This window comes from Eubalaena glacialis, chromosome 3, assembly GCF_028564815.1.
Source record: "Eubalaena glacialis isolate mEubGla1 chromosome 3, mEubGla1.1.hap2.+ XY, whole genome shotgun sequence".
NCBI lineage: Eukaryota > Metazoa > Chordata > Mammalia > Artiodactyla > Balaenidae > Eubalaena > Eubalaena glacialis.
The window spans coordinates 137,588,901-137,605,619 of record NC_083718.1 but is presented as its reverse complement, the minus strand read 5'-3'; the positions used below and the strand labels follow the sequence as shown (position 1 = coordinate 137,605,619).

The following is a 16,719-nucleotide window of genomic DNA, read 5'->3' as shown; positions in this document are numbered from 1 at the left end:
TTTATTAGGATAAGCACTATCTCAGTAACATCAGGAATTTGGCAGGACCTTGGCCTGTGGGATCTAATGTACTTGACAATGGACTTGGGATGCTGATCGTGTCCCAGACTATGCAACAACTATAGCTGTGTTGTCCAACACGGTGGCCACATGTGGCTGTTTAAAATTCAGTCTTCACTAAATGTCCATCGATAGCTGAATGGATAAAGATGTGGTGCATATATACACCACATCTTGGAATTCCACCATGGAATAGTCCACCATGGAATATTACTCAACTATAAAAAAGAATGAAATAATGCCCTTTGCAGCAACATGGATGGACCTAGAGATTATCGTACTAAGTGAAGTAAGCCAGACAGAGAAAGACAAATATCATATAATATGATATCAATTATATGTGGAATCTAAAAAAAAAATAATGATACAAATGAACCTATTTATAAAACAGAAATAGACTCACAGACATAGAAAACAAAGTTATGGTTACCGAAGGAAAGAGGGGGATAAACTGGGAATTTGGGATTAAAAGATACACACTACTATATATAAAAATAGATAAACAACAAGGGCCTACTGTAGAGCACAGGGAACTATACTCATTGTCTTGTAATAGCCTATAATGGAAGACAATCTGAAAAAGAATATATATATGTATATATATATATATATTTATAACTGAATCACTTTGCTATGCACCTGAAACATTGTAAATCAACTATACTTTAATTAAGTAAATAAATAAATAATTTTTTAATTTAAAAAAATAAAATAAAATTCAGTTCCTCAGTCACACTTGTCACATTTCAAGTACTCCACAGCTACTTGTGGCTAGTGGCTACCATATTGGACACCACACATACAGAACATTTACTTCTTCACAGACAGTTCTATTGGATAGTGCTGTTCTATACAAAGTGAGTCAAGTCTGTCTCAATGGCAAAACGATTATATTTAGGCGGTGTATCATGTGCCTTTAATACTTCTTGCCAAGGAAAGCTATGTGGCCATGATCTGACCTTGGAAAAGAAGAGCATTCACGATGGAAATTAAGAACTTTGATGAATGTGTAATTGAACACAATTGTTACTACGTTTATTGATTTAAACCATGATATTATCTGAGAGCAGATAATAAACCTGACCAAAGTAAAATACCTATTAAAACATGATCCACATTGCTGTTAAGCCTCAATTATCTTCAAATAACAGTCATATATTCAAGTTGTAGAAGTTATTTATGCTAATTGTAGAATTTTAGAAAATACAGAAAAGAATTAAAAGAATAAATAATTACAGTCCTAGAGAAAAATCACTGTTTATATGTTGATGAATAGCCAACATTGCTTTAAATAGTAAGCTTAGTTTTTAAATAATATTTACCCACTTAACTTACATACTTCCTTGCTTTTTCACTGTTTTCCAATTGAAAATCAATAGAGCCATTACCTCCATATTACCACTATGAGCTGCTTAAATGGTTAAACCAGGGGAATTGTTTCTTCCTTGGAGTTTGACCAGAAGAATTTCAGCCAGGTTCTGGATTAGCTTTAACTTGATAATATCCACTTGCAAAACCAAATATATTTGTAAGAATTCACTAGTATGAATGAGGCCAAATTGCCAATTTCTCTAATGAAGCTCTGTGTGTGTGTGTGTGTGTGTGTGTGTGTGTGTGTGTGTGTGTGTTTGCATATGTTTTGAATGTCTGCCCCAAAGAATGTATTTTTATGATTTGTTGTTTGTGTTTAGTACTTATGTTTAAAATGTTCCTATTTTAAAGGAAAATTTCTTTTTATAGGCTTTGCTTTCTCTTTATCTCAATCTTCCATTCGTTTCCATGGAAACTGGGAAATTTTCACTCAGCCCAGATCTAGAAAATTCAAAAAATCGAGGAACTTTTTTAGTCATAATGTTGGATATATGTTGTCAGGAAAGAAACATACACACACATATTTATTTTGTTTTTGTTTAGCTGAACATATCAACTATCTTGGTTTTGAAAGGCTTTGATTATGGAGATGAGCTTATCATGGAAGCAAACAACTGTAGAACTTTGAAAATTTTGAACTCAGTAGTTTATCTAATCTCTTTAGTTTTTAGATAACAGTTCTTTGTATTGAAGAATTGTTTGATAACTAAAAGGTCTATTAATAGTTCTATACTGATCACAAAATTCATCAGTTTAGTTCTTTGGGATCAGCTTAGTTTATTTGATTTCTGATTATTATACATTACATTTGTATTTTGAATTTATTATACATGCTATCTAAGAAGGATTTGGAGAATTTTGCAAAGAAGACATATGCAAACAGATTGGTAAAGTAGAAATTTTAAAAGAAAGCAAATATGACAAAAAGAAAATAGGAACCATGCCCATTCACTATGAGAGAGATTTTTTTTTATTATTAGATGGCACGTTATTTAATGGACCATGTCCTCAAAAGCAGCTTCATAGCTTATACAGGTGCAGAGTTGATGTGGCAGGTTTTTAAAGCAACCTTTGTTCAAAGAAGAAAGAATGTCATTGAAGCACTAATTCAATGAAGGCAATTCTGTGAGAAGGTTAAAATGATGTAGTCTGACAAAGTACATAATCTTTGTCAGGAGCAAGACACACACGAAGAGGGGTACCAGTCCTGCATTCTGGGGCGCTGGTTGGTGGAGATGGGGCAGAGTTGGTGCATTTGTAAATTCCAGGGCAGTATTAGTGTATAGGAAGAGAGAGGAAGATAATGAACACATTACTCCCTAGGCACTTCACCCTTACTAAACTACTGTTAGTTCTTAGAGTGCCCAGTCAACGTGCAGTAAGTCTTACTCAGTGATGATGGTTACTAGGTTACCTCTGATTTGGTTTTCTAGTGATCCTATATGCATAGATGCAAAGCTTTCTTCTCCTACCTATTTGTCAAATTAAGTGTCAGCTGTTCACATTTTATTTCCACTGGCCTTCATTTGTGACTGCAAAATTACGTGTCCTGTCCTCAAGCCTCGTGTGTCATGTCCGCATCTGATGCGTGGTGTTGTGGAATCTGTGAGTGCTCTGTGACACACTGTTGCTCCATGTGCTAACTACAGGAATGTCGTTGAATGGACTGTCCATTACCAACCTCATTTGTGTTTTTGTCCTTTGCTCACAAGAAGTAGAGAATCCCAGGAATTTCAATTTGGATGATGCCACATCCTTGCTCAAGTTCTTGTGGCCATACATGTCATGGTTGTACTAGGGGCCAAAATAGAACTTTAAGACAATCCTGAGAGAACAATGCTGATACCCAGTCACCTGTAATGATGTGTGCTCATGGAGGCTTAGGATGCCTGGATGATAGAAATCCACTCTTAATCCTCAAATTCTATATTAATAATTTGGTAAGAAAAGCCCCTTGAAAAGAATATCAGCACTATTTTTAATACTTACAGGCTGAGTTAACTAATTTGGAGCTGATTTCCTTTATATTCTGTCAAGGGGGTGGTTAGGAAAAAGTTGAGTCAGTGTCAGAAAAGTTAAAAGAAGATGCGTTAATGACTTGGATGAATCCTCTTTGGATATGTTGGAACTAATTGTATATGAGAGTAATGTAGAAGTCAAAATGTTTCCATTTAAATATACATCTGGGTATATCCCCTAAGGTATAGAGGATTAAATTATAACGTAGGTGCTGCTGACTCTTTAGTAATTGAATAAAATTTGAACAGCTCGTTGTTAATATCTCTATGCTTAGGTATCCTACAGTCTTTTGTGAAATAAGTGTGTAAGTTCTTTTATGCAGTGTCACAGCAGCTCAGTTTACCATTCAGTTACACCAATGTGGCTGCTTAATAGGCTGTTCTAATTTGTCTTTCTAGTGTTGGATTTTGATAGCTCTTGCTCAATACAGATAAGAGTGAAGTGTTCTTTGTTCCTTTTTTTTTTTCGTTCAATTGTTTCTCTTCTAAACGTATTTTCAAATTTATTACAGAAGAAAAGCAATGGGGCACCAAATGGATTTTATGCGGAAATTGATTGGGAAAGATATGTGAGTATCAGAAGACTGTTTGTCTTTATAAATATTTCAGAATGTGAAAACGAGTCGAGGCATTCTTGTGTTTAAAATAAGACACAGAAATAAGTGAAGCATCTCATTAGGAAGTGCCGGCACAGTTAGCATGGTATAGCGGTTAAGAGCACTAGAGTCTATTAGACCTGGGTTCAAGACCTGGCCCCTCCATATATCACCTATGTGTGGCTTTGGTTATTTGCTGGCCAGCAAAAACGAAGTCAGTAGTTATTTTATAGCACTGTTGCGAGGATTCATTGAGCTAATTATTTGCAGAATATTTCAGTAGCCTGCCTAGCCTGTAATATGTGTTCAAAAAATGCTTTTTAAAATATTAACTCCAGATGTTTCAGTCCTGGTTATATTTCTAAGCAGCTTTGAGTATTGGGCCTTGATTTCATAACGTCCTAGTCCATTCGGGTGGCTCTAACAAAAATACTAAAAATTGAATGGCTTGTAAACGACAGATATTTATTTCTAACAGTTCTGGAGCCTGGAAGTCCAAGATCATGGTACCAGCAGATTTGGTGTCTGGTTGAGTGCCCACTTTCTAGTTCATAAAAGACACCTTCTAGCTGTAACCTCACTGGGGTCTTTTTTATAAGGTCACTAACCCCAACCATGAGGACTCCTGCCTCATGACCTAATCACCTCCAAAGGCCCCACCTCCTAATACCATCACCTTGGGGTTTGGATTTCAACATATAAGTTTGGGGGGAATACAAACATTCATACTATAGCTCATGATAATTATTATAGCCTCGTGGTACAGATTTTTCGCAGGTCAAATGACAATGACTTGTTGCTTCTCAAGGAGCGAAGGTGAATCCCAGCTGAGACCTAAACTCTCCTCATAATTCCCCCAGAAAGCAATTAACCTCATCACCACACACTTCACCAACCACAACAGAATGGACACAATGGCTCTTAGATTTCTAATCATAGAAAACGTGTAGACCATATTCACATCCAAAATCATTTCCATTGCATAATAAGTGCCCAAATTCACAATCCCTACAGAATGCCTTTGTACTTATACCTTAGGTGACTGTCTGACCCAGCCTCCCCTTTCATAAGAATTAAGCTTGATGTTAATGCTTTTGCACATTTGTTAATAAGAAGAATTTTATTTTTACAATAACTACCACGATTTATAATATTATATGCTACTGAATTCTTACCACCTTAGAAGGTAAATACTACCTTATCTGCATTTTAGAGAAAAGAAAACTGAAGCTCAGAAAAGGTAAATTCTTCATGCCACCCATGCAGTCCAAAACATGTCATTCTGTCAACCTCATTACCTGGTCCTCTCTTATATTTGTTTCCCAGGATTGAGATCTTTTGATATTTTTAGCAGTTTAATTCCCTAGATCTATGATAGCCCCTGTGTTATCCTACATCCAGATTGTTCACAAATAATGTTATAAGGGAAGTTACTAAAGATATTAAGGAAGGATGATTTCTTTTCTCAAAATTAACACTTTTTCACCCAAAAAGATTTTTGTTATGTTTTGTAGAATTCTTTAATACACAGGAATGGGATACTCTAAGCAAACAAGAAGCATGATAATTAAAATACGAAATTACTCATCAAGTACTTCTGCTACCCCATCTAGACTCTAAACCCTAGTGCTGTCCCTGTCAACATGTAAGTGTTTAAATGAAGCAGAATTTCCCTCGAATTTGCTTAGTCCTAAAAAATACTTGGGTCACAGGAATTGTGTTTGTAATTATACACTAGACTCCACTTTCTCTAAGTAATAATAAAGGTTTTATTCTTAATAGATTATATCATCGTGTTTTTGGCAAGGAAGGCCTAGGGAAGTATGTGGCCTTCAGGCAAAGCCCTAAAGTTTAAGTAGGGTTTAACTGACTGCACATTTGAGGGAGGAGACTTCCAGGCAGGGAGAAGGACATTTATGAGGACCCTGAAGTGGGAAAGAGCTTGCAGCAATCAAATCATAAACATTAATATGGGAAGAAGGCCTTGTGAGAATCAGGCAGGGCCTTGTGGGCTACACAGTGGTGCTGACTATTATTCTAAGTGCAGTGAGAATCCAGGGACAGGTTTTTAGCAGGAAAGTAACTTTAATACACTTGCATTTTAAAAGTAGCTTTGAGTACTGAAAGGACAGAGGGAGAAAATAAATGCCCAATAAATGGCAGCTTTTCCATGGCGTTCAGGCCCTCTTCTCTCTCCATGGTCATGGTATGTCTTTTGCTTCAGTGGCTCCAAAATCTCTCTCTCCAGCTCTGTCTTCTTTACTTCCAGGCCTATGACCTCAACTTCAAGAGGCTGCCCTTGAACTCTGTACCCTTTTCCTCTCTCAGGCATAGAGTTGAGCCGCAAAATACCTGGGATCAAGGCCCAGGTCTACCATTTGCTGGGTGTGTTTCCTTGAGAAATGGCGTCTAATTCCTCTTAGTTTCCTCCTTGGTGAATGGGATAATTCTTTCTGCATATGATTGTTATGAAGGGTCAGTAAAATAAAGCGTGGGTCACAATACTTATCATATAATAGGAACTAAAATATGATAACTCTAATCCCAGTCATGCAAACTATCTTTTATCTTTCCTGTCTTTTTCCTAAAAATGTTACTTGCCTTCTGTTAGAACGAGTTCAGCCAGGAGTACTCCCAGAATTTGAGGATAGCAATCTTGGAGCCTTCTTGAACCTTCCATCTTCTTTTTCTCCTATGACCAATCTGTTACTAAGAACTAACAATTTGTCCTTCCAAATGTCCCTGATTCATCCCTTCCCACCACCAACAACTTGGTCGTTTACTTAGCACATCTCACCTGAATTGATGCAAGCCTCTTGAATTAGTTTTCCTTTCTCCAGTTTCTTCTGTCCCCAATATATCCTGAAGCATATTTCCAACACCTTAAGATTCTGCTTGCAGCGTGTCCTACCTTAATTGAGAAGCTGCAGTAGCCATATCAAGTCCAGACTCTTCCCCCAGCATGTTGCCCCCCCCAGCCCCCAGCTGTGGTCTTCTTTTCCATGGTCTCCCACCATACAGCTTCCTTTCCAGTCCTGTCATTGTCACCCTTGCCTCTCCCTTTCCCCACGGGAATCATACTGTCCATTCCTGCCTTGGTGTCTCGGTACAGGCTCTTCCTCACCACCGACTCCCCTCTCCTCTCCATCTGGCCTGAAAGGTACACACAGACTCCCTAATTCTCCCAAACCTCACAAATTTCCTCTCCTTTCAAACTCCTATCACTGATGTTTCATGTTTCGCATTTTTTTGAACTTTTGCTTACCAGGATACAGACGAAAGATAATTTGCATTTTGTATCCCTGCCATGTTGCTCAGCATGGTCTTTGGCTTACAGGAAATGCATGATAAATTCTGTTTGAATGTTTTCTTTCATTGACAGTTGATTCCTAGTTTATTTTCCCAATAGGAAGACTCTCCAAATATCCGTGAGTAAATATCTAAACATATAGGGCCCAGCACTCACCTCCAAAACAAGAGACAAGTCTATATCCTTAACTGGAAGACTCTTGAAGGAAAATGAATAATTCCTTTATCATTGTCAGGATAGTAATTGCTTAATGTGCACTTGTATTTTGTAGAACTCGCCAGAGCTGGATGAAGAAGGCTACAGCATCAGACCTGAGGAACCCGGCTATATCCTTTCTTTATATTTTCATTTTCATTTTCATTTGCTCTCAGCAGGGTGATAAATTTTGTATTGAAAAGGTGCCGAAACCCAAGTTTCTCAAGTCCTGTTGTCCCTCGTATTAGAGATGAATAAACAGCACAGAGAACAGCCTGATCACTAACAAGCAGACATTTTGCCTTGCTCTATTCATAGAAAAGAGAGAGAGAGGAGAAAAGAGAAAAATTGTGCTGAAAAACAGTTGTACAAATTGTGGGTACTGGGTTGTCTGCTGAAATCTGATATGACAACGCCACTAATGGTAGCTGGAAAATAGCTCTGACTTGTGCTTTGCCTGCAAACCATCTCTGGTCAGAGCAGGTCACACTCTGAAGCAGTTAAAGTCATCACAAATCGTCCGTAGAGTGGCCTTCCTGTCTCCACAGTAAGAGGAAGTTCCCGTGGGCCTGTCACTGTGTGTGCTGAGTGTGACACAAATGGCCAACTTTGTAACCATTGCTCCTTGAAATTCACCATCCTTAATCCTGCTCCAAGGAAAGGTGAATAAATTCTCTTTCCTGCTTTACCCTTTGATTTTTGTTTGTTTTGCTTTGACTTTCTACCATCTAAGGATACTTCTGCTGCCTCTATGTGCAATCACTCATGTCTTATACTCATCATTGCCTCCCAGCAGAAAAAAAGAGTTACGTATCTTTAACTGTGTTTTACCTACCAAAGGAAAGCACTTTTATTCTTCAAGCGAATCGGAAGAGGAAGAAGAATCACACAAGAAGTTTAATATCAAGATTAAGCCATTGCAAGCTAAAGACATTCTTAAGAACGCTGCAACTGTAGATGAACTGAAGGCATCAATAGGCAACATTGCACTTTCCCCATCACCAGTGGTGAGTGGTTTTTATTTCAAGTTTTGGTGAGGTTGGACAGAGAGCTGTGCTCTGCCCATACACGTTAAGTAGATCAGAAACTTAAACTGAAGGCTGCATATGGTCACCATTTTATGAAGTCTATAAACCTGAAGCAGCTCGTTCTAGCCATGGAAAGTTATGCTCATTTTATATTGCAGTTTCTGTGCTTTTCAAAATGGTAAAAATGCACGGGATCACATTTCTTTTTGACATTTTCCTGCAAGCATTTTTCAAAGAAGGAAAAAATAACATAAAGATTATCCAGACTTACTCCTGAAACAATTAAAAACAATATGAGGTTTACAAATTTACTAACAGCGATTTTTAAAAACACATCTTAATGTCGCCTTTTATGATGTAACACATAAAAACTCATGGAAAGAAAACCAAGAAAATTGCTTTTTTTTAGGAAAATAAAAACCCTTTTCATCGCTAATGCTTCAAAAAGAAATATTAATCTAACATCATAGATCATAGTCTAAAAAGATATTAAAACTCATAAGCTTCATTATATTTTATTATCAAGTTGTCTTAAATAATCTCATCATTTAGGCACCTCAGATACAGGTATGCCTTATTTATATTAATCAAATTCGTATTTCTCTACAAGTTGTACTTCCTTCTCCAATTCTCATCTATTAAATTTCTCTAATTGCTGCATTCTGAGTTCCAACATTTACAATGTTTTCTCTGTAGTACTTGATAAATGCTGCAATTGTTTTCTAAAAATAGCTGTGAAGAGCAGATGAAGGCCCTCATACTAGGAGCTAATATGTTCTTGGCTTCTTGGCATCTTCTTTAGAGAAATGTGCTCTCCCTGCAGCATTTCCCATGAACGAGGTAGTTAAGAAATGCTGAACCATTTTTGAGATGCTTCTGGAATATCTCTACTAACCTTTCTAAAGGAGTTGTAATCACCCATCCTTTGGGAATAAATGTTTGCCTGCCTGGGATGAATAAAGTCTATAAAGATGCCTTCTTTAGTGCTTAGTGCTTATAATGGCCTTTACCACTACGGTTAGAGTCAACTAACATGATTGCTAATAGTAGTCAACCACAGCAAATGATATTTCAGGTAATTTTTAATCATATACCCACTTGCCATCTTAAGACGTTTTCTTGAAAAGGGAGGCATAACATGTATTAGTTTTCTTTCCCTTCTGCCATGGAGGGTACAGATTTTAAATTCACATGTTGGTCTACAATACAGGTGATTTCTAGTAATAGGGGCATTTTAACTGTACACACTTTCACTTTTCAGTTAACATCTTTCAAGTTGTTTTTTACTTACTAAATCATTTTTTATCAATTGTAAAAGTTTATTTCAATGCCTGAAACCAGTTTTTATCCACTTCTCTATAGAGTGTAATAAACTTAATGGTCATTTGAAAGCTACCAGGATAAGTGTAAGAAGGCAAGTTCATGGGATTCAGTGAACAAATTTCTGTGAAAGAAAACTTATTAGAACGATCCCAGACACGTGGGATATATTTGCTGAAAGCTAGTTGAGTCTTGGAAAGGAGAAGTCCCTTCTATCAAAACGAATATGCCTGCCCAAGTCATTCCTCCAACCAGATAATGAGGGTACAGCAAGGAGAGTGGTTGTCACTCTGAGCTCTTCCCAACACCAGTTTTTAAAGTGATATATTGACATGATGTGGCTGAGACTGACAAAAAGATGTTAGGGAAACAATGTTAAAACTAGATGGAGACACCCAGAGAAGTATTCCCAGGGTTAGGCAATTCCTGCAGACCTGCAGCCCCACAAACCAAGGGATCCCCCCCACTAGTGCCTCCACACTCCCAGCTGGTTCCCTCTAATGTGGGAACCTGGCTGTCTCATTACTATGATTCCCAAAGAGTTGTGATTTTTGACATTTACTGTAAGAAAATGAGCTGTGATTGCTGCTTTAGGGAAAGGTAGGCACGTTTCTGGATAAACATAAGTGTAAAGAGAGATTGGACTGAAAACATATTCTTGGCTTTAGAATCTATGCCCTCTTCTAGATAACCCATAACCAAATATAGGTATATTTCACAAATGACATAGGTAGAACTTTATCTCCAGAACTGGATAAATAGAAATAACCTTCTGAAATCCAGTTAGTGCCATGATAAAAATGAGGAATGCTTTGTACAGCTTTAGATGTTTCCAGCCAAGCAATCAGACGTTCACACATCTACACTTAATTCAGGTACAAAAAGAGAAATAGGACCTACACCAGTTAATGATATATCAGAATATTTCATTTAGGCTATGGTTCTTATGCTACAAAAGCATCAATTGTTACACTACTAGAAATAAAGAAAATTCCAAATGGTAAGCTACTCATAACAATGTCTTATGTTGAATTACTGATTTCTATTTCTTTTGAAGAATTTTAAGATAAAGTTGTGTTTCACTTGTTCTTTTCATCTATCTGTGAATATGTATTAATGAATTGTAACCCATTTGATATCTCTTATCATGAATTGATTTTCATTTTATTTGGATAGCTTTCCTGTATACACATCATGGTCAAATGACTCGATAAATGAATGAAATGAATGAATGGATGTATGAATGTGTCATATATGTCTATGTGTATATACAGTATAAACAAACCTATCTGAAAATTACTCCTCCCCAAAACAAAGCTTCAGCAACATAGAAAATCAGGGTTTTAACTGCTGGCAAAAATCCTACTCTACAGACAAATAAACATAATTCCAGTCCAGATCTCACCTGGGCCCTTGATTTTTATATAGAAATCAAGTATAGTATGGGCCAGGACAAGGCCAAGCACCAAAAAAGAAGACAGGAGGATGCAGAGGTCAACTCACAGGCAAAAGATGTTAATTTCTATTCTTATCATGCTGTGGTCTCCTAGTAAGATATCATGCTGATATGGTAAAGAAGGAAAATCACCCAGGTTTTAGTTGTTGATTTGGGATCTGTATGAGTTAGAATATTGGTAGAGCTGCTTTAACAGAAACCAAAATAGTCATGGCTTTAAAAAAATGGATGGTTTATTTCTATCCCACAAAAGAGTCAAAGCTGGTAGGCAGTCCAGATGGGTAATAGAGTCTTGCTCCAGGGGTCGTTCAAGAACCCAGGAACTTTCTGTATTATTGCTCTACCTTTTCAAGGATGCTGGTGCCTTACCACCATGAAACACCTCCATGTTCCAGCCTTGGGATGGAGGAAAGAGAAAATAAGAGGCAAGTGGTTTCTTTTCAGTGTTTAATTCAGAAGTTGTACCCATCACTGCCCCCCAGATCCCATTGGCCATAATTTAGTCATATGACCATATTAGCTGGAAGGGAGTCTGGGAAATGTAGTCTTTGTCTGGATACACATATAACCAGCTAAAATTCAGGGTTCTGTTACTAAAAGATAAAGGAGTGAATGGATATTGGTAGATATTGGCACAGTTTCTGTGCCACTATATCTTAAATAATCTCAGATAAATTTGGGGAGTTATTGGAAAATGGGATTTCCCCCCCCCCCCCATCTATCTTAAAATTATTCCCAGAACCTATTGAAACTAGGAAGTTTCCTTTTAGAGAATTCTAATCACTAATTTCTAAATACCAGTTATGTTATGCTATGTGCTAGCCAGCAGAAGGATGAAAAGAAACAAATTTAAGTAAAATACCAACTTATTTGGTTGATAGAGACGCCTCCAACAGTAATAGTGCTCCTTCTATCTTACAAAGTTCACTGCTTTTTGAGGAAGGCTGTTTCATTGTTGAAAGAAATTTATTAAACCCAAATGCTGTCTCTGTGTAACTTTTGTTCATGTTATAGTTGTGCTCTTTGGAGGATGAAAAAAGGACAGAGTCCCTCCTTTTCTCAACAGGTTTTCCGTGCAGCATGCTGACTCCAACTCCAAGTTTAGTGTGCAGGATGTTGGGCTCAATACCTGTGGGGTAGGGTGGGCAGAGGGAGAAGTTAAGCTGTTTTGCACATCCAACAACAGCCTAAGCTAATCACATGGGGAACTTGTGAGCTAGAATGACCCTTCCGGGTTGTCCTGGGTTCAGCTGAGATCGATAACCTTTATACTGCTAGTGCTCCAATATGGGCAGGCTAAGAAGGGGCACGACCTTCGCCAAGGTGGCTCTCTGCAGCTGAGTCAGATCCTGAAGTGTTGACAGCTGAAGGCTGTCTGCCAGTAGCACTCCTAATAGCTGTGGGAGAAACCCTTCTGAAGACAAATCTGCATGGCACATTTTGGCACCTCTTGTTACCACATTCTTTTCCAAGTGCTTTCTGGCCATTTGTATAAATAATTTCTTCTAGAATCTTGGGTTAATAGGAGGTAGCCATATAATAATACCCAGGTCTGCCATGTTCTACCTGTGTAACCTTAGATAAGCCCCATAATTCTTCTGAGCTTCTATTTCCTTTTCTGTAAAGTGAGGATAATAATGGTCCTTATGGAATTTTTCTGTAGATTATGGCTGGTCTCTGGCAGGATCAAATCTTCTTTGACTTTTTGTTCCCTGTGCTTAGCACAGTAAATGGCACACATTGGGCATACAGATAGTTATTCAATAAATGAGTGAATGAAGAAAGCACACAGAATATCCTAGTAACAGTACCTGATGCGTACATAGTACTTTGCAGTTTTTTGTTTCTTTATTACTGGTTGTATTGTTCAGGGTTCTCCAGAGAAACAGAACTAACAGGATATATGTATATATTTGTATAGATAGATGAGAGAGAGAGAGAGAGAGAGATGATAGATGATAGATTTATTATAAGAAATTGGCTTCACGTGATTATGGAGGCTGAGAAGTCCCACAACATGCTGTCCACAAACAGGAGACCCAGGAAAGCTGGTGGAATAATTCAATCTGAGCCTCAAGCCTGAGAGCCACTTGATGGTGCAAATTCCAGTCTGAGGGCAGAAGATGACAAGGTGTGTCCCAGCACAAACAATGAGGCAGAAAAGGGGGGTGAATTCCTCCTTCCTCCACCTCTTTTCTATTCAGACCCTCAATAGATTAGATAATGCTGACCCACATAGGGGAGGGTCACCAGTTCAAATGCTAATCTTATGTGGAAACACACTCACAACACACTCAGAAATAATGTTTAATCTGGGTACCTGATAGCCAATCAAGTTGACACATAAAATTAACCATCACACTAGTATGTGTGTAGGTATGTATGTATGTATTTATCTATATTTGTATATACATATTTTTTAATCTGACTCTTGACCCTTTATTGAGAGGCATGGCTTTGCTCCTCCATTTCTAGTCCCCTGCCCTAAAAGCATTCTGTCTTTTCATATCCTGGATTATAATGTATCTGTATCTCAAGTCTTGAATTCAGTTAAAGAGGTTTGGGCAGTCTCTTGCCTATCTTAGACTTTAATTTTGAACCAAATCTCCACCTTTTAGAAGAACTACTTCTAAATCAATTTTTTCCATACTAGACATTTGTGATTGATATTTCTTTAAACACAAATAGAAACTTTGTACTTAACCCCTGAAGGACCTAGCATACAGTGCCAGCTTATCTTACAGGAAAGATATTAGAATCTGATACACCTGAACTCAACCTCTTGCAAACTTAGGCAAGTTTCTTCAACCTATTTGAGTCTCAGTTTCTTCACATCTAAAATGGGAATAAATGAACACCTACCTTACACGGTAGTCCATCTCTTTCTGCTAATAAAATGTAAAGATCTTTCCTTTAAAGGAGAAGATAGAAGCAGAGATATGAGATAAAGAGTTCTGCTATCTGCTTCCCTTGGTACCACACTCCTTACATTCAGGGTAGAAGCAAACCTCTATTATATCTTCCACAAGTGGTTTTGTCCTTAAAAAGTAAAAATTTCTCAGAGGGGCTAAATAAATTAACGGGTGCAAGATTGGACTATAAAGAAATATGCCCTTATAAAAACAACAAAATGAAAATTCAATACACAATGGAGTACCATTAATTCCCTTTAAGATAATTTGAGGGAGATACAAATAGACACTTATTCCAATGATGTCACAATTACTCAAACAACTGGGCTCTGCCTCTTACCTGGGGTTGCTTTGCGCAAGTTACAAAACCTGAGTCATGGTTTCTTCATTAGTAGGTGAAGATAACTCCCATACCTACTTCACAGGGCTATTGTAAGGGTGGCATGAGTTAATATAGAAAGCACTCAGATGCTACATTTAGGGATTATTTGATTGTTCTTGTTAGAATTGTCTGCAGAGCCTGGGGCATATTTTTAAGAATATCATTAATGGTGATAAATCAGGAAACCCAAATGACCAAAAGTCATTTAGAGCCAACACCAGTAATTACTCTGAGTATCAAACTGGGAAAATGTGTTAATAAAATAACTTATTTTGTGATGCCTGTGGATTGGTTTTGAAGCTCATTCCAGAAGCATTCCTGTTTTAGCATTCCTAATTTTGTTTTAACAAAATCCCTTGAATAAGTGTGGTGCTTCTTCAGGAGACCGTACTGAAGGCTAGCATTCCCAATGGGATCCTACATTGTGCATCCCCACCAAATTTATTTCGTGGAGAAATGACATCATTTTCCAGCCCTCTTCGAATCAATTCACCAAATATTTGGTAAGCACTTTCTATGTAGCAGGCACTGAGAGCTAGCATCAGAAATATTGGACACACTTTGTCCAACCTTCGTGCTAACTAACTACAAGCTTATCAGAAAACAATGTATAGCTGATGTCACAAGCAGCACACAGAGGTTGAACGTCCCCTTGTGGTCCAAACACCTGCCTGTCTTCACTCAGTCCTGATTGAATATGTGGACCTATGTGGTCAGCTTCCCCTCTGGCCTCCATTTCACAGTCTCCTGACTTCCTCACCCCTCTCAGGATCTCAGAGGTAGACATCTCCATTTCTTCCAGAACCCACAGGGACACATCTTCAGCGACATGCTTTGCTCACTAGGTACTTTGAATCCTGTGGCTCTCATAGCTTTCCTGGAATTGAAAAGACAGATGCTTTATTTTAATTCTTGGTGCAATATCATCTTTTCCTTGTGTCATGAGCTGCCGTTGATTCCTTTACTTTTGTTCTTTGGTGAGTCGAGGATCACTGCTGACTTACCTTGAGAAGTTGTCCTTAATTAGAAGCATTTAGTTCTATACTGATTACAGATTTTTGCTCTGGGATAAGTCAGAACTAAGTTTGCATTCTGGCTCTGCATTCATTATGCACATGATCCTGGGTAAGTTACTTAAACCTCTAAGCCCCAGTCAAGGCTTAATCAGGTGTAAAATCATTTTAATAATACTATTCACCTCATAGGATCCTTATAAAAATTAAGGAAGTAGTGCATGTAAAGTACTTAGTACTTTGTAAGTATATTTATGTAAGGCCCAAAGGAGTTGCTTAGTAAATGATAGCTATTTTTAATCGGAACAATGGAGTGTGTCTCATGGTGACTACTCATAAACATCCTTAAGGCCAGAGACCACTTAGAGAACTTATGATGGCGATGGCGTTGCTGGTTGGCAGCTATGAAAATTTGCTTACTGATTGTGTTTCAGTTGCTTCATATATGTTAATTCATTTATCCTCACAACCACACTATGAGATAGGTACTATCATTACCCTCATTTTACAGATGAGAACACTGAGACATAGAAGAATTAATTAACTCACCCAGGATGTCACAGCTAGTAAGTGAAGTTGCTGAGATTTAAACTCAGAAGTTCTGGTTTCCAATTCAGAACTCTTTTTTTTTTTTTAAACATCTTTATTGAAGTATAATTGCTTTACAATGGTGTGTTAGTTTCTGCTTTATAACAAAGTGAATCAGTTATACATATACATATGTTCCCATATCTCTTCCCTCTTGCATCTCCCTCCCTCCACCCTCCCTATCCCACCCCTCTAGGTGGTCACAAAACACCGAGCTGATCTCCCTGTGCTATGCGGTTGCTTCCCACTAGCTATCTATTTTACATTTGGTAGTGTATATATGTCCATGCCACTCTCTTACCCTGTCACATCTCACCCCTCCCCCTCCCCATATCCTCAAGTCTATTCTCTAGTAGGTCTGTGTCTTTATTCCCGTCTTACCACTAGGTTCTTCATGACCTTTTTTTTTTTTTTCCTTAGATTCCATATATATGTGTTAGCATACTGTATTTGTTTTTCTCTTTCTGACT

The 16,719-nt window shown here is 37.8% G+C and overlaps 1 protein-coding gene across 6 annotated transcripts in view; it reads left to right on the top strand.

Moving 5' to 3' along the window:
- The window catches only part of SGIP1 (SH3GL interacting endocytic adaptor 1), a 235,658-nt gene that overhangs the window by 122,341 nt on the left and 96,598 nt on the right, over positions 1-16,719 (top strand). For all 6 annotated transcript variants that reach the window (XM_061184056.1, XM_061184061.1, XM_061184058.1 and 3 more), the window contains 3 exons: positions 3,962-4,018; positions 7,627-7,681; positions 8,382-8,557. In XM_061184056.1, the coding sequence (XP_061040039.1) occupies positions 3,962-4,018; positions 7,627-7,681; positions 8,382-8,557 (288 nt within the window). The remainder of the gene's footprint in view (positions 1-3,961; positions 4,019-7,626; positions 7,682-8,381; positions 8,558-16,719) is intronic.